This window comes from Bos mutus, chromosome 2, assembly GCF_027580195.1.
Source record: "Bos mutus isolate GX-2022 chromosome 2, NWIPB_WYAK_1.1, whole genome shotgun sequence".
NCBI lineage: Eukaryota > Metazoa > Chordata > Mammalia > Artiodactyla > Bovidae > Bos > Bos mutus.
This window is the reverse complement of record NC_091618.1, coordinates 23,755,673-23,779,435: the sequence shown is the minus strand read 5'-3', so window position 1 is coordinate 23,779,435 and position 23,763 is coordinate 23,755,673. Positions and strand designations below refer to the sequence as shown.

Sequence of the window (23,763 nt, the reverse complement as noted above, 5' to 3'; positions counted from 1 at the left end):
CACTGTCTCCCGAGGTCAACCCGCAATGCCTGGCTAGAAATGCGGCTCAGGACACAGTAGCTGAGTTGATGAAGGAACTGGGTGTACTTGCTCCCAGCCCCGAGACCCAGGGCTTACTTACTTGTTGCTGCTGAAGCTTTGGTTCCATCTTCACTGACTTCGATTTTTGCTTTTTGCAAGATGTGAGAAACATGAAGGTTTTCTGACCCTGTTTCCAGAAAATAAAACAGAAACAGCATTTGCTTGATATGCAGGCCACTGGGTTGGGTGAGAGAAGTAATTTTGAAGCCATGGCAAGTTTCAGTCCTTAAAAGGTGCTAGGAGAGGGTGGGATGAATTGAGACAGTAGCATGGCCACATATACATTACCATATGTAAAATAGATAGCCAGTGGGAATTTGCTGTATGACACGTGGGGAGCTCAAACCATGATAACCTAGAGGGATGGCATGGGGTTGGAGGGGGTTCCAGAGGGAGGGACATATGTATACCTATGGCTGATGCATGTTGATGGATGGCAGAAACCAAGACAATATTGTAAAGCAATTATCCTTCAATTAAAAATAAATTTTAAAAAAACCCAAAAATCAAAACAAAGAAGTGTCAGAGGAAGTGACTTCTGACAGTCCCCATGATGGAAGGGTGTAGGGTGACTGTCACTGTGGTGAATTTCAGTCTCTGCTAAGTGAACTGTGACCTCACTTCACAGCAGGGAGTCCGGGACCCCAAGCGTGTTAGTGCCTCTGTCGGTTCAACTCCCATCACTTAAGAATTTTATTAAAAAAATAAAAAGAGCGGAGCTTTAAAAAGGTAATCTAGTTTTCTGGAAGAAGCAAGCCAACAATATTACTTTTCAATTACAGAATCTCACATCCAGAAAAAACATAGCACTTACACACAGGGAACCTGTGGCCCAGAGTGTTAAGAAACTGTCCCCAGTCACATGGCTCATTAGTGGCAGAGGAAGAGCCCTCTTTTCCTAACAAAAGTCCCTCACTTAAGGGCAGAGCAGTGACAGAGGAGGAGGAGCCAGGCTCAGAAGTGCAGCTAGGCCCCTGGGACCTTCTACTGAACACCCTTTCCTTCTCAGCAAATCTCACCATTCCAGCAACACCCACTGGGGTCAGAGTTTGAGGAGAATGCAAACAGAAGTTAACGTTGACCCTGATGGGACACAGGTCTGGTGCAAAGGGAGAAAAGTGCTTTTTGTGTTGTCTGCTTTTAAACCGTGTGCACTGGTGCTCGGCTCTAATGTGACTGATCATGAATGAGAGACGCGTTTCCAGGGCCCTCGTCACCTGCACGGTTAAACAGAACGTCTCAGGAGAATTTCTGGCATCTGTTCCTCCCTCGGAACCCCTGTGAACACCCTGTCACAGGTATCTAGTATGTAAGCTACAATGCGTAATCCTGAAGGGGAAAGTGCAGGGTAAAACAGCACTTCCCCGGCTTCACTGGGATGAGGAGCCTTGTTCAAGCAAAGACGCTGACTCTAGGTCTGAGTCAGACCCACGATCGTGAATTTCAGACAGGGTGATGCTAATGCAGCTGGATGAGGGAAGAGAGTTTGGTTAACACGGGATGAGAGTCTCAGAACATCCATGGAGCTGCAGTTTTACCAGGGGAGTCTCGTTAATCCCCACGACAGGTACCCAGGTGTTCACTAAAAGGCAACTGAGGTTGGTACTGAACTATTCTCTTATCACTCAGGGGGAAAAGTACAAAATAGAGCACAAATAATGTTTAAGTCTTGTCTGTGGAAGGAGCTGGCTGTGCTATCAATTAAAAAGACAAAGACCAAACATTGAGATATGACTCTAGGGAAAAAAATAACATGTAACTGGCAAATGAAGGGATATCATACCAGCTGTGTCCTAGATGGTGTGGCAAAGGCAATTAATCAGCCTCTTTTGAATTTATATTTCAGATTAATGGGATTGAGATGCCAAAATCCTATTTGCACATACTGGCACCTGCAGTTGTTTGGTGGAAGTTAAGCCATTTGAGAGCTCAAACATTCTTGATCTTGAAAATTTGAAAATACAGGGGAAAATTGTGCATTTGGAAAAAGAAGAGACTAATATCTAATTAAGAGCCAAATTTTTAGGTAATGGAAACAATACATGAAATGTTTCTTTAAATGCATGCAGTCACGTAGGTTTCCCATGAAATGTACATGGGAAATGTAAGGGATACATGACTCATGCTGATATAAGTGATGGAGGCTCGGCAGCGTCATTCAGTGAGGCATCCAATGAAACCCTGAAGAGTTTCACAGCAACACATCCCTAATGCTGACCTTTTCTTCCTGAACAAATCAGAAACTTGGTTTATAACACACTGTTCAAGTTTAAGAGCAAATTCTAAATTGAACATACTTGTTATTTTTGCAAAATTCGCCTTTGATGGATCAAACATATCAGTGATGCCAAGGACTTTCAGCGGCTCCTTCAAATCTGTCTGTGCTACGGCTGTGAACCTAGCACAAAAGCAGAAAACAGGGGGAACATCATTATAAATGATACAAAATGATATATTCAATGCCAGTGGGAAAAAATGTTTACAAACATGTTTTTAAATGTATACTCTGAACAGTCATATCTTAAATTTTAACCCCAAGATTAAAGTGCCAGGTAAGTAGAGAACGATCCATCTCTCAAACATATATATGGCAAAACGGAACAGTAACAGCAAGTAGGGGGGTCCTCAACCTCGTGGGCAACAGGCTCCCCATTCTAGCCTGAGGAAGAGCTATGGAAGTACTTTCTCTTATGCTGAATGGGGAGATGCAGGGTTTCGATAGGAAAGAATCTCTGTATTCTCTTACAAGTTAATTGCTAAAGGGATGTTGCCTTTACGCTTAAATTATACCTATTGGCCCATCTCTGGGAACCCTGCCTCCCAGGTAATCAACACTAAGCTAACACACTTTTGTTTAGCTCATAGGAAATAGGCCAGGCCCACCTTTGAATGATTGCAGGGAGGAAGAAATTGACACATCCCCTCTGGAGACTGATGGAAACCAGGAAATGTTCAACTTTACTCCCTCCCTTTTTAGTATAAAAGAAGCCTGAATTCTAACTCAGGCAAGATGGTTCTTTGGGACACTGGTCCACCATCTTAATAGTCTGCTGGCTCTCTGAATAAAGTCGCTATTCCTTGCTCCAGCAACTCATCTCTCTCTCTCTTCCCTTTCTTTTAGAATATTTATTTGGCTGCTCCAGGTCTTAGCCGCGGCACTTGGGATCTTTGATCTTTGTTGCGGCATGTGGGATCTTTAACTGTGGAATGTGGGACCTAGTTCCCTGACCAGGGATTGAACTCAGGCCCCTTGCATTGGGAGGAGGAAGTCTTAGCTATTGGACCACCAGGGAAGCCCCAGCAACTCATCTCTTTATTGGTCTGTTCTTGATGAGCAGTAGACTCGGTAACAGGGTCTTGACAAGTGTTCAGTATTCTACAGTCTTCCCCCGTATCCAACCACAGAACCACCATGGTTATTGGGGTTGTGGACGGTCAAAGGGAGGAGATACATTCCTGCTAGTTAAGTGTTTGCATTCTGGAAGCATTTTATCATTAAAACAGGGGTAAACATTAGGAACGATATTCCTTTGCATATGATATGGATTTGTGGGATGCTTGGACTATCTGGCATTATAGCTATACATGTGTAAATGTCAGTTATTAAATCTGTCAACAGAAGATGTGTTTACCAGATTTTATCACATCCTGTGGGAGAGCAGCAAGGGTAAGTGAGCAGACCCATCACAGATGGGCTGTAATGGTAATTTACTTACAATTATAATTTATGTACATCACCAGCCTATTCATTTATGGCAAGCATTGCCTTATGTGAAGGCTTATTTTACAACAAAAAACTCTTGGGAGGATTACTATAATACTTATTATGAATATATGCCTCTGATTGCTTATCTCAGTGATTAGAGAATTAAAAGCTATCAGAACTGGAAGATATACATGTGTGTGTGTTCGATTGTATCCAACGGGTGACCCCATACGTGTAGCCCACCAGGTTCCTCTTCTTGTCCATGGGATTTCTCAGGCAAGAATACTGGAGTGGGTTGCCATTTCCTATGCCAGGGGATTTTCCCGACCCAGAGATCAAACCCTCATCTCCTGCACTGGCAGGTGAATTCCTGACCACTGAGCCACCAGAGAAGCCCCCTATGAACAGTGAGATATACTATAAACCCTTGTAGTGGCACAGCAGCCTGTGGTCTGGTAGAGGGCTTAGTGACCAGGCTGTTTTCTCTGCTTCCCCATCATCATTATCCTGCCACAGAAGAGGCACAGGGATTGAAAACCAACTTCTACAAAAGCATAGCTTTGTATTCCCACCATGCAATTTCTGCAAAATAAAGTGGGGTTTCATGATGCGTCACCCTTCGGTTGTCCGGTATGTGACACAGTCACTCCCAGGGCTCGAGGGCTCCTGCTGTTTTCTCTTTTAGGGACAGGGGCTACTTACTTGGGCAGGATGACCTGCACCCGCTTGGGCACCATGGTGCTCACCCAGCTGTCGATGGTCTTGGTGCTGATGTGAGGGACAATGGCCGAGAGTGGGACAGAGCTCTCTGTTGGCAGCGCGATCAGCATGCTGATGCTTTCGCCATGGTAGGGCAGCTCGATGAAATTGTACCATAGGCCACTGGGGGTGCTTGTAGACCCTAAAGAAATCAGAGGCAGGTTCAGGGCACTCTTGGTGACCTCCAGAAGGGGCATGAGCGGTTGCTGATAGCCAGGGTAGTTTTTTATTTATTTCATTGTGTTGACTTTGGGGCACATACTTTTATCATTCTCCATTTTTTATATGCCCATTTCCCAAACATGTTTATTCACCTTTTGAATCTTTCAAATCTTCGGGGCCTACCATATAGTGTGTGTGTGAGTCGCCCAGTCGCATCCAACTCTTTGTGATGCCATGGACTGGAGCCCACCAGGTTCCTCTGTCCATGGGATTATCCTAGGCAAGAATACTGGACTGGGTTGCCATTTCCGTCTTCAGGGGATCTTCCTCACCCACCCAGGGATCAAATCTGCATCTCTTACGTCTCCTGCACTGGCAGGCAGGTTCTTTACTGTCTGAGCCACCAGGGAAGCCCCAACCACATACCACATAGGAGGCATCAACAAACACTTCATTTTCAAAGGATGGGCATCCATTCTCCTTTCAATAGTAAGAAGACAACTGATATTCAGGCCCCATATGCGTATTTTTAAAAGATGAGAAACAGCTCATTTTCAAAATCATGATAACATTCAGGTGAGTGTGTCAGGTGGTTGGGTCCTAACTGCTTCGCCTTTTATTTCATTTTTTGTATTATAAGATCTCTAGAAGACAAATAAATGCCCAGCCACGTTAGTCTACACAGCACTCACTGCTTTCCCCCTTCATTTTCTGTTTTTATGAAAGCTTCCAAAAACAGCTTTCTTAGAAAATAAAAGACAAGGGCAATTATTTTTTCCTTCCCTGGTAAAGAATTCTTTAGTCTAGACATGTCTAGAATGCCTTTGACCACACTAAATCTAAGCAGAATTAAACCAGATCACAAGGCATGTAGAATACAGTGCTTTGTAAGAAGTCGACCTGTATCAGATGGATGAAGGGGTGAATGTGAGCTGCCTAAGCATGATTCTTTTGGTGGAGCCTCTGTGTGTGTGAAGGAGTTATGGCAGGGGGGTGTAGTAAACAGCTTCCCCTGTTTAGGGTCCACTCTGTGCCAGGCCCACACCAATTATGCCAACACATTTAGAATCTACAGCACCCCACAAAGTAGATTTAAGCAGTCTTATTTTACAGCTGTGAAAGTGAAAGTGTTAGTCACCCAGTCATGTCTGACTTTGCAACCCCATGGACTGTAGCCAGCCAGGTTCCTCTGCCCATGGGATTCTCCCGGTAAGAATACTGGAGTGGGCTGCCATTCCCTTCTCCAGGGGATCTTCCTGACTAAGGGATCGAACATGGGTCTCCTGCATCGCAGGCAGATTCTTTACCGTCTGAGCCACCAGGGAAGAATTTTATAGCTAAGGAGGCTACAATTAGAGACACTAACTTGTCAAGAAGGGACACATGGCTGAGAAGTGGAGCAGAGCTCCATAATGACTCAGTACGTCTAAACCCAAAGGTGCTCCTCCTTCACTCCCAGACTCCCTACTCATTCTTCATCCATTCCGGTAATTACCATGAGGGCTTTCTGATAGTTTACGGTACCCGTGCTTACTAATAAAGACCCAAGAGTGATTTAAACCAGCACTTCTCACAAAGTCATCTAGAGAACACACAGCCTGCAAGACACCTGGTAGACAAAACGAATTCCACATCCCAGGAAGCTCCGGACACTTGATCCTTCTTGCACATTCATAATACACAACAGTTCAAGAAAGGCTCTGAGAGGTCCCGAAGAAAACTGTTTAACTCTAGTTATTCCCAGGTTTCCTAAATTTATTTGATCTCAGAATCCTTTTATCCCACGTGAAGGGGCTTCCCTAGCAGCTTGGTGGTAAATATTCTGCCTGCCAATGCAGGAGACAATTCCTGGGTTCAATTCCTGGGTCTGGAAGACTCTGGAGAATGAAATGGCTGCCCACTCCAGTATCCTTGCCTGGAGAATCCCATGGACAGAGGAGCCTGGTGGGCTATAGTCCATGGGGTCCCAAAGGGCTGGACATGACTTAGTGACTACATAACAACAACAATCCCATGTGAAACATTCAAAACAAAACTAAGCAGGACAACTGAGGATCGCCCATCAGAGAGAGCACAAGTGCAGTCATGGTGGGTGTTGGGGAGAAGCCCAGGGCGGGGGTGTGGGGCCCAGAGGGGCCATGAGCATCCCAGGAAAAGAGCCTTCCACAGAGTATGCCTGAGCATCCCAAGAAACCTTTACCTTAGCCATGCAATGGGACAGCTGTAAGAATTAACTACGTGAATGGAAACCCAGCATTTCTAGATTATGTGGAATTCTGAAATGTTTTCTTGAACACTTCCAACTTTAGAAGAAGACCTCAGTGATCCTGGTGAGGTTCCTTAACCTCTGTGCGCCTCCTGGTTTGGAGAACAGAGAGATCAGGAAAATAAAAAGTGTGAAAAAATGTAACCAACCAGGTCCTACTGTAACAGCACAGGGAACTCTGCTCAATGTTAAGTGGCAGTCTGGAGCGGGGACTTGACGGAGAGCGGATACATGTATATGTATGGTCGAGTCCCTTTGCTGCCCACCTGAAACTATCCCAACGTTGTTAATCAGCTATACTCTAATATAAAATAAAAAGTTAAAAAGTGTGTAGCCCACAAGATCATTGTGAGGATGAATGAAGCCATATACAAGGTACTCAGCGGGGTTTCCCTGGTGGCTTAGTGGTAAAGAACTCACCTGCCGATGCAGGAGGCGTGGGTTTGATCTCTGGCTTGGGAAGATCCCCTGGAGGAGGAAATGGCAACTCACTCCAGTATTCTTGCCTGGGAAAAATCCCATGGACAGAAGAGCCTGGCGGGCTATACAGTCCATGGGGTCGCAGAGTTGGCCACAACTTAGTGATTAAACAACAAGGTTCCCAGCAGGGCCCGGCCATGGTGGGTGCCCAGTGAATGCCGGGCCCCTCTTCCTCCTCCTCTGAATGACCAAGAAGGACAAAACATTTAAGGATGAGAGAAAAGAGAAAGTGAGTTTCTCTCATGATCCTCACTTGACTGTTTTTTGGGGATGACCTTTGCTAATTGCTGCATCTGAGACAAGGAACTTCAGTAAGCCCTTTCTCCAGATAGGGGTTGGGAGGGAAGTCCTGATGAAGGGAGAGACTGTGAACTTTGATACATAGTGAAGTGAAATGAAAGTCCCTCAGTTGTGTCCGACTCTTTTTGAGAGAGACTTCGAACTTTGATACATAGTGAAGTGAAATGAAAGTCGCTCAGTCGTGTCCGACTCTTTGCGACCCCATGAACTATATAGTCCATGGAATTCTCCAGGCCAGAACGCTGGAGTGGGTAGCTTTTCCCTTCTCCAGGCGATCTTCCCAACCCAGGGATTGAACCCAAGTCTCCCGCATTGCAGGGGAATGCTTTACCAGATGAGCCACAAGGGAAGCCCAAGAATACTGGAGTGGGTAGCCTATCCCTTCTCCAGTGGATCTTCCTGACCCAGGAATCAAACCAGGGTCTCCTGCCATTGCAGGCAGATTCTTTACCAACTGAGCTATCAGGGTGTGTAAGAAACACTTTTAGCTGTGTGTGTGTGAGTCGCTCGGTCCTATCTGACTCTTTGTGACTCTATAGACTGTAGTTTGCCAGGATCCTCTGTCCATGGAATTCTCCAGGAAAGAATGAGTGGGTAGTCATTCCCTTCTCCAGGAGATCTTCCCAATGCAGGGATCAAACCTGGGTCTCCCGCATTTCGGGCAGATTCTTTACCGTATGAGCCACCAGTAATATGACAAAATGGTGAAGCTCTTGGAATACATGACACTACAAGAGGACACGACAGGCTCTCCTTGAGGAAGAACTATGTGAGCAATTCGTGAGTCACTTGGTGTCTCCTGTTCCCACCATATGCTTCTGCCTGTGGAACTGCCCAGGCACCTGGGGTGCTGGTCTCAGCTCAGGACACACGTGGACCTCACTCTCACCCAGGTTCTGTCTCAGGGCTGCCTGTGAATCCAAGATGAGATTCTGTGTCTTTCCCCTGCATCATAAAATGGTCTCAGCAGAAACTGAAAATGATGGGAAAGAGGAAAAAAACAACAACAAACCACTTGCTAATAAGCCTTTTAATTCTCAAAGAAAACATTAGGTTCCTATGCTGGTAGAGCTCATTTTTGGAAACTGTGAAATCTGGGAAGTTGCTAATAAAGGACTGCTCCGTGGCATGAAATAAGGACCCGGAGGTGTTCATTAACCACTTCTAGAAGTGTTTTCTGTTCTGGTGAGAATCAGGGTCATGAAAAATGAAGTTATGAGCTGGAGTGTGTTCCAGGTGGGGCGAGAACTGCTACTTCTACCAGGGAATCCAGCCTCGAGGGGACACATCGTTAACGGATCAGTAAGGTGAATAACAGCTAATCAATTTGCATCTAGTCGCTCAAAGCTGCCTGATGTTCCATTTCTCCCCGGCCCCACTTCTCATCACAGGAGCAGATGACAAATGTCAGCTAGGAAGAATCCATAGACAGCCCCCTTCCATGCTTATCTTTGCTTGTGGAAAGTGAAAGTGAAAGTGTTAGTTGCTCAGTCGTGTCCGACTCTGCGACCCCAGGGACTGTAGCCCACCAGGCTCCTTTGTCCACAGAATTCTCTAGGAAATAATCCTGGAGTGGGTAGCCATTCAAGGGATCTTCCTGACCCAGGTATCAAACCCAGGTCTCCTGCGCTGCAGGCAGATTCTTTATCGTCTGAGCCACCAGGGTAAAAAAACACTTTTCCTCTCTGTCCATTCAATCATGGAAGTACTGCTTTCATAGCATGGTTTTACAGAGGGCAAAGGTTAAAGACACAATTATCTGGAGTCAGAGGACCTGGATTCAAACCCTGGCTCCAACACACTAGCTCTGGGACTTGGGCAAGTTCCTGAACTCCAAGTCTCAGTTTCTCTGTCTGTAAAATGGGATGATAGTACCCACCTTACACAGCTGTTGTGAAAATCTAATGAGATAACTCGTGCCTGGAGCTCAGCCCAGTGGCTGCACACAGCAAAAAGCCTTTATCTATGGGTATGAGCAGCTTTGTAAGATACTTTACTTCCTGAGTGCCAGAATTGATCCATCAGGAGAAACCACACCTGCTTCAGTGGGGCACAGCTCCTGGGTAGAATGAACCAGGCGAGGAAGGGGCATCTAGGGATTTTGTGTCAAAGCAGGGAGGCTGTTGCCATCCCAGACCTCTTTCTGCCCCAGGCCCTCTATCCTTTAACATCTGGGAAGCAGACTGAGTGTTCTCCAATGAGGAGAATTCCTGGAGTATATAGAGATGTGAATGGAGCAGCCCCATTCATTCTAAAGAGAAGGGAAAAGGTGAAAGAGGGAAAAATCAGTTTTTTCTTTTAGATGAATGAAAGTGAAAATGTTAGTTGCTTGGTATGTCTGACTCTTTGTGACCCCCATGGACTGTAGCCCACCAGGCTCCTCTGTCCATGGGATTCTCCAGGCAAGAATACTGGAACAGGTTGCCAGTTCCTTCTCTAGGGCATCTTTCCAATCCAGGGATCAAACCTGCATCTCCTGTATTCCCTACATTGCAGGCAGATTCTTTACTGCTGAGCCACTAGAGAAGCCCTCTTAGATGAATGGAGATCCACAAAATCTTTTAATGAACAGGCAAAGAATCAAACATTGAAAATACAGAGAAGATTTAGAACTTTCTGTAGGTGGTGCTTTGCGGATGGTCTGGTTTTTCTGGAAAGCCCTGTAAAGTACTCTGATTCCTACTTTAAGTCCTATAATGGAGGAGATAACCACAGTTCTTAAGTGTTAAGAGCCCTTCTCAGCCTGTAAAAAAGGAGAGAGAATATTTTAAATATTCAGTATCAAGAAATCCTTGTAGATGAAAGTCCGTCTAATTACTTCTACTACAAGCAGCTTTGTGGATTTCGGAGTTCTTAAGGAACTGTTCAGGCTATTCTTAAGTAGAAATCGAAATATATATTTGAGAAAAAGAAGCACACGATCCACTGTACATGGTAGTCTACAATCGGGCTGCAATGGAAAGGGAGTCTGGGGAGAGTTGATGGAGAAGGAGATGTGGTTTGAGCAACTGGGTTGAGTACTGGTGCCATTTGTTGGGCAAAGGAACACTGCGGGGAGAAGCAGATGGTGAGGGCAATAGCGTGTCTACCTGCGGGACGAGAACTTGGTAGACAACTAAGCGGACATGTCATATGGACACACAGGTACAAGCCATAAGCTCCGAGGAGAGTGGAAGCTGGAAACATACTGGGTATTCACAGAACACACGTGCACATATTCATATACATGTATGTCTGGATTCTTCTGTGGTCTTTTTCAAAATAAGTGAGTCTCTTAAGTCTAAATTCATAGCAATAAAAATAAAAAACTTGTTAACAACTTTGACTCAGCAATTCCTATCCAAGGAAATTGCCTTTATTGAATTATTAATTTATTCATTTGGCCATGCTGCATGGTTTGTGGGATCTTATTTCCTTGACCAGGAATCAAACCCGGGGCCCTGGCAGTGGAAGCGCAGCATCCTAACCACTGAACCACCAGGGAATTCCCAAGGAAATTATCTCTAGCAGTTCCAACACAAACATCTAAAGATTCATGTGCAAGAATGCTCATTCTAGTGCTGTCACAGAAAAAAAGTAAATGGCTATCCAGAGGATACTATGATATGCGGAATGCTATGTAGCTGATAAAAGGATCAAGCAGATCCAAAGAAATGACATAAAGTTTTCCAAGGGAGATTGTCTAATAAAAAAGGTTACTGAATAGAAATTATAGTGTAATCCCACGTATGCAAAAAGTTGCACAGACATTTTATATACCCACCGAAAAGGTCTCAAATGATACACCAAACACTTAATAGGAGTTTTTATACTAGAAAGGGGATTGTTTTTTTTCTACCTTACATACTGTTATGTTTGAAGATTTTGTAATGAGTGTGAAATATACTTCCACTAATTTTAAAGCTTTTTTTTAATGGAAAAATTTCTGCCCTCAAAGTACTTACAGTTTATGGAACTTAAGTCAGAAGGGTTTTCCCCTCTTATTTCCATCCTCTCCCTTACTGTTTTATTAAGTGAATCCTCTCAGAGACCTTGACATCTCGGGTGAAAAGTCAGGAAGGCTGATAAATGGGTAAATGGAACAGCAATGTTGCAGCAAAGTGGCCAAGGATGGCTCAGCTTGGCTGAGGCCCACGAGAAGCTGGGCAGCAGGCACCAGAGGCCATGTGAGTGACCAACTGCCAGGACCGCCTGCCTCCCAGCCCTGGCTGGTCATGTGGTCAGACAGTGATGAGACAGGCAGGAAATGGGTGACCCGCTGGGCAGTCTGCTGTCATGAAAACAAATGCCTGCCTGCGGCCACCATGGACTATTGGGCTTTCTTCACAAGACAAACTGGCCCCCTCTTTCCATGAAAAGCTGCCTTGCCGGCCCAATGGGGAAACCTGGGAACAGACAATGCCATGGAAGGCCCTGGGTTCCAATCCCAGGTAAAGAAAGTGGGGCAGGAAGGACGGCCCCGGGCCACTTGCAGTGTTGACTTGGGAGGGAACAGGACCGTCAGGACTTTCATGGTCTGCTCTGAATTCAGCACAGGTGAGTCAGGGTCCAACGGCTAACAGGCAGGACACCAAACGGGGCAATTAAATTCATGGAGGGACCATTTAGGAAGCAAGGGGAGAACACAGAGGAGTCATAGAATGGTACCCTGGACCACAAACCTGAGCACCATTACCAGCCCTAGGCGGGGAGGGCTGAGGGGAGGGGGTGTTGGCCCAGAGACAAAGGGCCCTAGGGCAGGTCCTGACAGCGGGAGACCTTGCCTGGAGGGATGAGGCGGCCCCGGTGATGCAGGGAGAGCCCTGGAGTGCCAATGCCTGACCCTGCCCTCCCCCTTTACTCCACCACCTGCTGGTTCACCCCATCAGCCAACCAACAGGAAGCCCAGGGGCAAGGAAACCCACTGATGCGGCCTCCTGGGGGCTCAGAAGGGAATGAAGGAACGAGAACATGATCAGAGAAGGCGGGGAAGAGATTCCCCACACCGTGGACTGTAAGAATGTATTTGTCTCGCTTTCTGTAAAGCACACACATATTCTTAGATAAATTAGTTCTTAATTGAGAAGCCACCTGGAGATGTAACTCCCTCCCAGGAAACATCCTATATGTTCAAGAAATTCCTACGAATATAAACATTTTGCTCTTCATGGGAATGTCTACAGAAGCCTTGCATTTGAATCTTTCCTGACTTATTCGTTATTTTTCAGCAATAGAAATATACAGTGAGGCCCTCTCCAATTTGGTTTATTAGAATGTACAAATACTGATCTAAAACAAAATAGCTTTTCTTCAGATAGGAGCTAGAGGCAATTCTAGTTTTCCAAAAGATGTCTTCCTAGGAAACGTAACCTGCAAGTGATTTATAGACAAAATGAGCCTTCTATTTTTTTTTTTTTTTTTGCCTTCTATTTTTAAAATTTTATTTATTTGCTTTTTTTCTTGGCCATGCTGCGTGGCTTGTGGGATTTTACTTCTCTGACCAAGGACTGAACCCATGAGAGTGTGGACAGAGTGGTTAGGACTCTGGACTGCCAGGGAATTCCCAAGAGATTTTTATTCTCCTCAGTTTCTTTGCATGCCACCTTTCTGTAGGACTTTTAAATACATATTATCTTTAAAAAAATGTACTGAGTGGGCGACAAAATACCACCTGGAAGCTTAATAGATGACAAGAGGAAGAAAAGTGACAGCGTATTGCGTCCCTCCCGTGAGTCATTCCTTACTCTAAAGAATTAGGCAGCTAGGGACATGAAGAGAAGTGCCTGATCTAATACACACTGTATACGCAAACGCAGTGCTTGGGACCCACACGTCCACATACAGATTGGAGACATGAAGGTTAACTTACAAATGAAAAGGTAGTTTAACTGGACCACAAGTATTTCAATGAAAGCAGGTTTATCAAATAATCACCAGCCTTAGTTCTCTGTGGTAATGAGGCAGAAATGGGTCATTCCCCCCTCCCCGCCCCGGCTATAAAACTGACATATGCTCATTTAAAAAATTTTCAAACTCAAAGCAAAAATAATCATTTGAAATACTACCACTTAACATCTTATTGAACATCCTCCAAGACATGACTGTATGAATATATAGAAAGTATTTTACATAAACGAGATGAAACAGCATCTGCTGTTCTGTAACTTGTTTTCTGAAATCAACCACATATTATATAACTTTCTACTTACATAAATCTAATTGTCATGTGTGTTCCACTACATGTACGTGTATAGCTTCTAGTTGTCCGCCAGTGTGTGATTATCTTCAGATTATAAATTCCTTGGTGTGAAACTGTTGGGGCACAGCTTCTAGGAAGTCAGTCAGACCACAGTCCCCCCAGCCCCACAGCACTCAAGGGCGCCCATGTGCCCGCACACCAGAGTCATGACTGGGCTGGCCTTGTCAACTTTTGCAATTTTTGCTAATCTGATCAGTGGAAAAGAAATCTAATTTTTACTTTCATTTTTAATTTGGTAATGTAAGATTGCTAATGATGAGTTGACAACGCATTCATACGTTTACTGTCCATTTATACTTCTTGGGTCCTAAATTGCCCTTTTATCCTTAAATTTCAACCTAAAAGGGATGCATGTGTTACATACTAATACATGTTGCTGTTTAGTCGCTAAGTGGTGTCCCACACTTTCATGACTCCACGGACTGTAGCCCACCAGGATCCTCTGTCCATGGGATTTCCAGGCAAGAATACTGGAGGGGGTTGCCATTTCCTTCTCCAGGGTATCTTCCCAACCCAGGAATCAAACCCACGTCTCCTGCAGTGGCAGGCAGATTCTTTACCACTGAGCCATCAGGAAAGCCCACAGTAATACATAACCTTTGTAAATAATGCCAAGACTTACCATGAGCTTTTAAAAAATCCTGCCCTCCCCTCCCCTGTGCTTTTTAAAAACTGAGAAGGCAGACTGCCCCTGAACTTAGTGACAGCACTCAAGGGCCTTTCCATGGCTGGCACATTCTACAACACAGCCTCACCCAGGGTGAACTTACCGCAGCGGAACACAGAGAGCTGGGCCAGCATGGGCACTTGGTAGGATTTCCCGTCAGCTGCCACAAATGTGCGCTTCTTGGTGTTCTCAGGCAGAAACCGTGATCTCCACAAACCCTTAAAATACACTGCGTTGACCAGGACCAGTCTGGTGAGGACGCCGTTGAGAAGATCTGGGGACAGCAGATTGTCGATCATACCTGTGCAGGCAGAGAACAGACATGGAGGACACTTGGGACCGGCCATCCATTAGCGGGCAAAGGCAGCTGAGGGGTCAGGGGGAATGAAAAAATCTAACAAGTTTTAAGATTCAAAGATTTTTAAAAGACCTTTCACAATATCCTCTTGTCCTTCTAATTGTTTTCCTCACTAAAAATTAAAAGCTGAAAAAAAAATTAAAAATCAGTGAACTAGAAAAGACTTCAGAGACCCTCTATTTAGAGTCACCAAACTTTTCTTCAAGAAATTCTTTTAAAGTTGTAGGATATAAGAGCAACATACTAAAAATCTCTGTTTCTGTACACTCAGAATGACCAATTAAAAAATAAAATGAGAACAAATCCACTTATAATAGCATCAAAAATAATCAAAGGAATATATCTGATAAAAGCACAAGACAAGAACACTGAACCAGAGATCAAATTGCCAACATCCGCTGGATCATAGAAAAAGCAAGAGAGTTCTAGAAAAACATCTATTTCTGCTTTATTGACTATGCCAAAGCCTTTGACTGTGTGGATCACAATAAACTGTGGAAAATTCTGAAAGAGATGGGAATACCAGACCACCTGATCTGCCTCTTGAGAAATTTGTATGCAGGTCAAGAAGCAACAGTTAGAACTGGACATGGAACAACAGACTGGTTCCAAATAGGAAAAGGAGTACGTCAAGGCTGTACATTGTCACCCTGTTTATTTAACTTATATGCAAAGCACATCATGAGAAACGCTGGACTGGAAGAAACACAAACTGGAATCAAGATTGCCAGGAGAAATATCAATAACCTCAGATATGCAGATGACACCACCCTTATGGCAGAAAGTGAAGAGGAACTAAAAAGCCTCTTGATAAAAGTGAAAGTGGAGAATGAAAAAGTTGGCTTAAAGCTCAACATTCAGAAAACAAAGATCATGGCATCTGGTCCCACCACTTCATGGGAAATAGATGGGGAAACAGTGGAAACAGTGTCAGACTTTATTTTTCTAGGCTCCAAAATCACTACAGATGGTGACTGCAGCCATGAAATTAAAAGACGCTTACTCCTTGGAAGGAAAGTTATGACCAACCTAGATAGCATATTCAAAAGCAGAGACATTACTTTGCCAACAAAGGTCCGTCTAGTCAAGGCTATGGTTTTTCCTGTGGTCATGTGTGGATGTGAGAGTTGGACTGTGAAGAAGGCTGAGCACCGAAGAATTGATGCTTTTGAACTGTGGTGTTGGAGAAGACTCTTGAGAGTCCCTTGGACTGCAAGGAGATCCAACCAGTCCATTCTGAAGGAGATCAGCCCTGGGATTTCTTTGGAAGGAATGATGCTGAAGCTGAAACTCCAGTACTTTGGCCACCTCATGCGAAGAGTTGACTCATTGGAAAAGACTCTGATGCTGGGAGGGATTGGGGGCAAGAGGAGAAGGGGACGACAGAGGATGAGATGGATGGATGGCATCACTGACTCAATGGATGTTGAGTCTCAGTGAACTCCGGGAGTTGGTGATGGAGAGGGAGGCCTGGCATGCTGCGATTCATGGGGTCGCAAAGAGTCGGACACGACTGAGCGACTTATGTGATCTGATGTGATAACTAATTCCCTATAAGCCCGTTTTAAGAACATTTTGCTGCTGCTGCGTCACTTCAGTCGTGTCCGACTCTGTGCGACCCCATAGACAGCAGCCCACCAGGATCCCCCGTCCCTGGGATTCTCCAGGCAAGAACATTGGAGTGGGTTGCCATTTCCTTCTCCAGTGCATGAAAGTGTAAAGTGAAAGTGAAGTTGCTCAGTTGTGTCCGACTCTTAGCGACCCCATGGACTGTAGCCTACCAGGCTCCTCTGTCCATGGGATTCTCCAGGCAAGAGTACTGGAGTGGGGTGCCATTGCCTTCTCCATAAGAACATTTTACTTATCCTCATAAGCTATACTCATTAATTCATTTCTGTGTTTGATAATAACTGACATGTATGACTGCCATTGAGGGCTTTGGTTGGTACAGGATAAACTGGTGTCATGTTGATTTGTTTTAACTCTTGGGTTGATTTAATCCCAGTTAAAAATAAAGGAACATTTCAGCCTATGCAATGTTATCAAAGCTAAATGCTTAATTTCTCTTAAGATTTTAGGAATGTGGAGCATTAGTTTGGAATCCCTGGTTATTACAAAGCTACTTAAAGAAGAGGTAGGACTAAAATCGGTGTCTATATTGATGGGTCAGGGATCCGTCTAGGCTCATATTACAGAGATTAAAAAGAACCAGGGTCTGTCTGTACGAAAAAACTATTTGTTAAGGAAGAGCTCTTCACAAGACATCGGGGTGGTCCAGCTTGTTTGTGCAGGAGTGAAGGAGCAAATATAGCTGTTGTGGTTTCAGGATGCTCTTGTGAATGCATGAAGATCCCCCTCAAGTGCCATCTCTGCCTGAAGCTTTGGATTTTCATTTAGGTTCCTTTTGCTTGGCGTATAAAGATTCAACTGTGTGTTGGTGTGTGTGTGCTCCTGTGTATGTGTGTGTATCTGTCTCTTTGAGTGTGTACAGGTTTAAGAGAGATCACTAATACCAAAACTATTAAAAATGAGTTCACTGTAGCTTTTAATCCAAAAAGTACCTAATATAAATGCCTGTTACAATACCTTAAACGGTGGGAATAAAACCAACAGCTTCTGAAGAAGCAAGACTATCTAATTCAGCAGAGAGAGCTTTAAGTCCTTTTAGATGAAGCTCAAGAAGACTCAGATGGACAATAAACAGATGTTTATGTGAGTCATGGTTAAGAAGCACACCAGGATGGATACCCTGACCCGCAGGGTTCTCTTAAGTCAGTCAGTGTCATCACTGTTCTTTACTTACACCAGGGGGCGCCAACGCCCCCTTATAGCAGGATCTGCAAGAACACAAGCGCTATAAATAGCCATTTTTCTATGCAAGCGGCCTCTGTGAACACTGGATCCTGTGGGAAGGAAGTGAGAATTCTGTGCTCCAGCAAGTTGGTTTCCCAATAGCTGTGTCTTGCCTTCGCTGGGACCATTATCCATCCAGTCCAACTCCTACATACCTTTGAGATACAGCTCAATGGTCCCCTCTTACAACTCTTGTCTGACCCTCCTCCCATCTCCCAGGAGTTTCCATAAAACCCAATGCTCAGCACTATTGTTACACTGCAGCATTTTATTCTAACCAAATGTAACATCTGTCTCCCTCAACTAAACTGTGAGCTGTACAAGAGCAAGCACCCTGTCATCAATTATTGAAAAATCACACCTAAGACGCTACGTTCACTCTTCTGTCGGTGCATACCAAGAGTCTGGAGCAATCTCTTCTGCCCTTTTTCCTGAGACAGATAAAGCCTCTTACGGCCACTAGGTTTAGGCTGGCTCAGTGGTAAAGAACCTGCCTGCCGATGCAGGAGACACAGGTTCAATCCCTGGGTCAGGAAATTCCCCTGGAGAAGGAAATGGCAACCCACTCCAGTATTCTTGCCTAGCAAATCCCAGGGACAGAGGAGCCTAGTGGGCTACAGTCCGGGGCAGGGGGGGTGGTCACAAAAGGGTCAGATGCAACCTAGCAATTAAACAAGAACACTGCTACTGGTAGAACTGAGATATAATAAGGGAGCACAAAGAAATAAGAAGAAAAAAATGCATGGTTTAGAGGCAAGGAGGGACCTGCCATCAATAATTGTCATGAACATGCATCCATCATCTATCCACGCATTCATTCTTTGATGCCTGCCTACCATGTGCCAGGGATTCTTTTAGGTAAGAAAACAAAACAAAAATAAACCCTGTCCCTCAAAAAGCTATAGATTAGAGGGAGGTGGAGGCTGACATAAGTGACTTGGAAATACAATTGTAATAAATATCCTGCAGTAAAAGCATGGATACTTAAGGATGTGAGGGCAAGTAAGAGGGGGATGCGATCTGGTCAGTGAGATCAGGGATGGGTGGGCTCCTTGAGGAAGTATTACATGAACCCACAGCTGTAAAAATAGCTCACATTTGCTGAACATTATTTCTAAAGTGTCAACTTTAAATGCCTTATGAGTATTATTCATATTCCCATAACAGCCTTAATGTTATTACAAGAATTCTAGTAGGCACCACTGTCTTTTTTTTCCTTCCGTCTTTCTTTTTTTGGCTGCACCATGAGGCTGGCAGGATCTTAGTTCCCCCACCGGGGATCGAACCCGTGACCTCGGCAGTGAAAGCACTGAGTCCCAATCACTGGACGTCGGGGAAGTCCGGTACCACTATTATATCATCTCCCCATTTTACAGAGGAGGATGCTGAGGCACAGGGAGGTTAAGTAACCGGCCTGAGGTTACACGGCCAGTAGGTGGCAGAACTGATATTCAAACTAGGCACTTAAGCTTGTAAGGGCTATGCCATTCATGAGATAGTGTGAAATGAACAGGCCAGGGGCTACTGGGGAGAGAAAGCATTCCAGGAAGCAGGATGCACGAGGGTGTCTGTGATTGGAGACAGGATGGCCGAGAGATTGGGAGGGGGCCCGCGTGGCTGGGTCCGAGGCCATGGAGAGGGTGTCCCAGGCAAGCCGTCACCATATCCCTGGCACACTGGGAAGTCTCCCCCACCCTCTGCAGGGCAGGATCTGTCATCTCCACGTGGTGGTCTTCCACACGTGGGCTGATTCACCTCCAGTGTCTCTCTGAGACTTCGCATGTAGCCAAGTGCCTCTGAGTGGGGCCGTCTGAAAATCTGTAGGAGTGTTTCTGGCTGAGTGGACAGTGACCAGAGATGCTACCTGTCTTGTAATGTTCAAAACAGCCCCACACCGTGAACGGTCCTGCTTCTGGCATAACTTTCCAACACTCCGCTGCAGAGTCATGTTGCTGAGAAACCTGCTCAAGGTCGTCTGAGCCCAGAACCTCACTCTTCTTGCTGGTAAACACAAAGTATCTTTTTTTAAAATAATTTATTTTTAATTGGAGGATAACCACTTTACAGTATTGTGTTGGTTTCTGCCATATATTTTGCGTACTGTTGACAGACACTGAATTTGCCAGGAAAGTGATGACCACGCAAACCAAGAAGGGCCTGTACTTGTTTTGGTTGGAAATTTACAAAGAGTTTTGCAGTGTTTTAGAAAAAAACTGCATCAGTGATGGCAACACAGCCTGTGGTTTTTATGTCACCAGTAGAGTGGGCCTGACTCTGCTTTTGTGGCTGTCAATTCACAGTCAGTGTGAATGTCAATTCCCATGTCAATTCTTATTCTAAGATTCTGTTGCATATTCAGGGGTGGCTGTACCCAAGGGTTTACCTATTGAACTACATCCATAAACTACTTTTGTTTTTCCTAGTATTACAGCTTGGCATTATATTAATTTTTTAAAATTTATGTATGTGTGCATAGGTTACAGGAGCTATGCATTTCACTTCAAGAGAGTATGAAAATCTTTTTTTGACAGCTAGTGTTAGGTCTGCAGGGTTGAAGAGTACTTGTTTAGCCTTACTGTTTTCCTTTCCCCAGATGCTATGAGCAATGCATTGAGTCAGTGTGTGTTCAAAATGGCCTGAAACTGTCGGGTGGCATCCTAAGGGACTTACTGCTCCCAGGACACAGCAGAGGAGAAGACTAGGTGGGATCTGACATGTCACATCACACAGCCACTCTGTATCTGAGTGCCATCAGCTTCCTGCCTCTGTTCTCAGTCCTACAGGCTCAGAAGTCACACTAATCCCCTCCCACTCGCTGGTCTCCTGATCATTTCGTGGTTTCAGGAAGGGAGCCTAGGTTGCACCGTGCAGGGTCCTGTTTAGAAGGGATGGCACAGGTTTACCAACACCACCCTGGCTCTCCTCCACCCTCTGGAGCATCTTTTCTAGCCCTTCATGTGGTTTGCAAATATTTGCCTTGACAAGTTTGGAGGGAGACTAGGGGAGAACTTGTTTTAGTGCAGAAGGCTAGGCCCCTGCCTCAGAGCTTCTGCCTCAGCAGACTGGGGGTCCAGGGATCAGAATTCTAAACACATGCCCCGGGCCATTCTGAGGCTGGAACCGTGCTTTGAGAGATGTGACTGGAAGAGACAGAGTTTCTCCAAGCTTCCTCTTTGGGCTTATTCTCCTTCTTGAGTCTCTTTTGCTTCCACTCTCATGACCTTAACTCCCCTCTTTGTGAAAGATGGTTTCCAAATCTCTGTTTCTAGCCTTAACTTTTCCCTGTTGTTCTGTGCCTATCCCACCTCCTGAATGTTTCCACCTGAAACTGCACTTCACATGTGAACAGGCTAAAAACACTGATGTCAGACATTTCTTCAGTTTCACGGGGGAAGAGACACACATGCACAAATGACCATCACGGTGGACGTGCTGTATCTAATGAAGCGCACAGTCGTGTAAGCACATGCCTACCACAACCCACCAACACACCTACTTCCTGCAATGACAGGCGAGAGGGGAGGAAGGGGAGGAGAGAAGCAACACAGGGGCAGGGGGCCAAGAGGTCCAAACGATTATGTAGAAAATACGCTACAAGGATGTATTGTACAGCACGGGGCATATAGCTAATATTCTGTAATAACCATACATGGAGTGCAACCTCTAAAACCCGTGAATTGCTACACTGTACACCGTACCTTATATAATACTGTACATCAACTATACTTCAATAAAGAGAAGCAGGAAGGTGTGGGGAGGGCTCAGTCCCGAACCTTACAGGCTGAGAAGCAAATTCTGGGCAAGGGGGATGCAAGTATAGAAGTAGGAAGAAATAAGCAAAAAAAATCTGCAGAACAGACAAGAGCCTGGGGGCAGGGACCTGGAGATGAGATGCATCGAGGAAGAAAAAGAATCCTCGGAGCTGTATTCTGCCCTGGTCCCTGAGCCACAGGGAGACAAGTCCCCGGTGGTGGGGGTGGGGACGAGCTGTGCCCACAGCAGGAAAAGGGAAGGAAGAAGACTGAGCCGTGGGGCTGCTAAGAGGGAAAGGATGGTGCAGTCAGTGGGGTCCAGGGCTTTCACCACGGACAGGCCGCTGGACTCACTGACCCCAGGTAGGGTCTCAGAGCCTAACTCACGCCTCTGTCCACAAAGCAGAAAACCACCCCCACTCGCCCTGGGACCCGTGGCCACTCACCCTGCGTCTCGTTCCTGACCCACGCGTTGATGGACGCACAGGCGGAGGCTGGGTCCTCGAAGTTCGCGTTCCGGACTTCACACTGGAACACGTCCTTGTTCCTCGTGACGAAGGGCACTTCCATCTTAGAGTCGTTCTTCACAAACACGGCGTTGGCCACCATCACAATGTCTTTATTCTTCTTGGAGACGATGGCCTTGTTGATCTTCTTTAACATCTTACCGACTCCTGAAGCAGAAAGGAGAAAATGCAGAGATATTTCCATAAGAATTCAAGGCTTTCTTTTTTAAAAAAAAAAAAATATATCATCTGTAGTATGGAAAATAAGAACAGTATAATAAAAAAGATGAGTATGAGGAGCAAGAGACTAAATCATCTGATTTTTCAGTGGCCTCCTGTTAAGAAAAGAGGGGAGGGTGGAAAATGATACATAACCATTCACAACCCCTCAAGATCAACTGCGGGCTTCCCAGATGGCTCAGTGGTAAAGAATCCGCCTGCCAATGCAGGAGATGCAAGTTCGATCCCTGAGTTGGGAAGATCTCCTGGACAAGGAAATGGCAAGCCACTCTAGTTTTCTTGCCTGGGAAATCCCATGGACAGAGGAGTCTGGCGGGCTACAGTCAGTCCATGGATCGCAAAGTATCAAACATGACTGAGCACACAGACAAACGAGATCAACTGTACGTCTTGCCTGAAAACAGGCCTCTCCCTGGGCTTCTCCACACCTTCCCCGTGTAGGCCTCGCTCTCCTGAAGAGGTTCCTGGCACCAGGCCAACAGGGAGACTGGAACCCTCGTCAGTTATGTACCCATGGGGGAATCAGCCCAAGGACTCTCCCTAATCTGTCTCTCTTTCTTCTGAAGCGCTATTTCCTTTCCTGACAAAGATTTAATAGTTCAATTTCTTGTCTCTATTTTGAAAAAAAAAAAAGGTATCAAGAAACGTCAGAAAGACTATGAAAAACTGCCACGCACCACCATCCAAGAACAATGTGATTTTTACTTGATACCAAGCTCACAAAGGGGATTCATTCTATGGCAACATAAGCTTTATTTTTGACTTCCCTGGTGGCTCAGACAGTAAAGCGTCTGCCTACAATCCAGGAGACCCGGGTTCAATCCCTGGGCCCGGAAGATCTCCTGGAGAAGTAAATGGCAACCCACTGCAGTACTCTTGCCTGGAAAATCCCATGGACGGAGCAGCCTAGTAGGCTACAGTCCATGGGGGTCACAAAGAGTAGGACACAACTGAGCAACTTTACTTTTCACTTTTCACTAAGCTTTATTTTACACAAGTGTCTTGTATGCGCTCCATCTGGTTTCAGGGCATGGAAAAGAGGGAAAGAAGTCACAGAGGATGAAATGCGTGCCTACAAGACAGCTCAACTTACAGATCCGTCTAACTCACTTGGGGTCCTTTCAAAATGACACTGTTCTAAAACAACCAGCAGGGTCACCTTGACGGTCACTCTGGAAAAGGGCAGGTGAGAGCCCCACGGTCCGGCCCTTTGTGAGGCCTCTGGGGACCCCACCCCTCATGGGTTCTGAGAGGCGGGCCCAGCAGGAGCGGGCAGGCCCCCTGTATGATGAAGGGACCAGCCGCCGCCAGGGCCCAATCCTGGCACTTGTTCCTTTCAGCTGCACAGCCTCCTCCACCGGCCCCGGCCCCCTCCTCAGAAAAGGTCAGGGTAAG

The 23,763-nt window shown here is 45.5% G+C and overlaps 1 protein-coding gene across 1 annotated transcript in view; it reads right to left on the bottom strand.

Moving 5' to 3' along the window:
* The window catches only part of SERPINE2 (serpin family E member 2), a 69,993-nt gene that overhangs the window by 4,788 nt on the left and 41,442 nt on the right, over nucleotides 1–23,763 (bottom strand). Inside the window, exons 3-7 of the mRNA XM_070385863.1 lie at nucleotides 22,069–22,296; nucleotides 14,763–14,960; nucleotides 4,490–4,688; nucleotides 2,379–2,479; nucleotides 122–208 (exon numbers count right to left, since the gene is read on the bottom strand). Of these exons, the coding sequence (XP_070241964.1) occupies nucleotides 122–208; nucleotides 2,379–2,479; nucleotides 4,490–4,688; nucleotides 14,763–14,960; nucleotides 22,069–22,296 (813 nt within the window). The remainder of the gene's footprint in view (nucleotides 1–121; nucleotides 209–2,378; nucleotides 2,480–4,489; nucleotides 4,689–14,762; nucleotides 14,961–22,068; nucleotides 22,297–23,763) is intronic.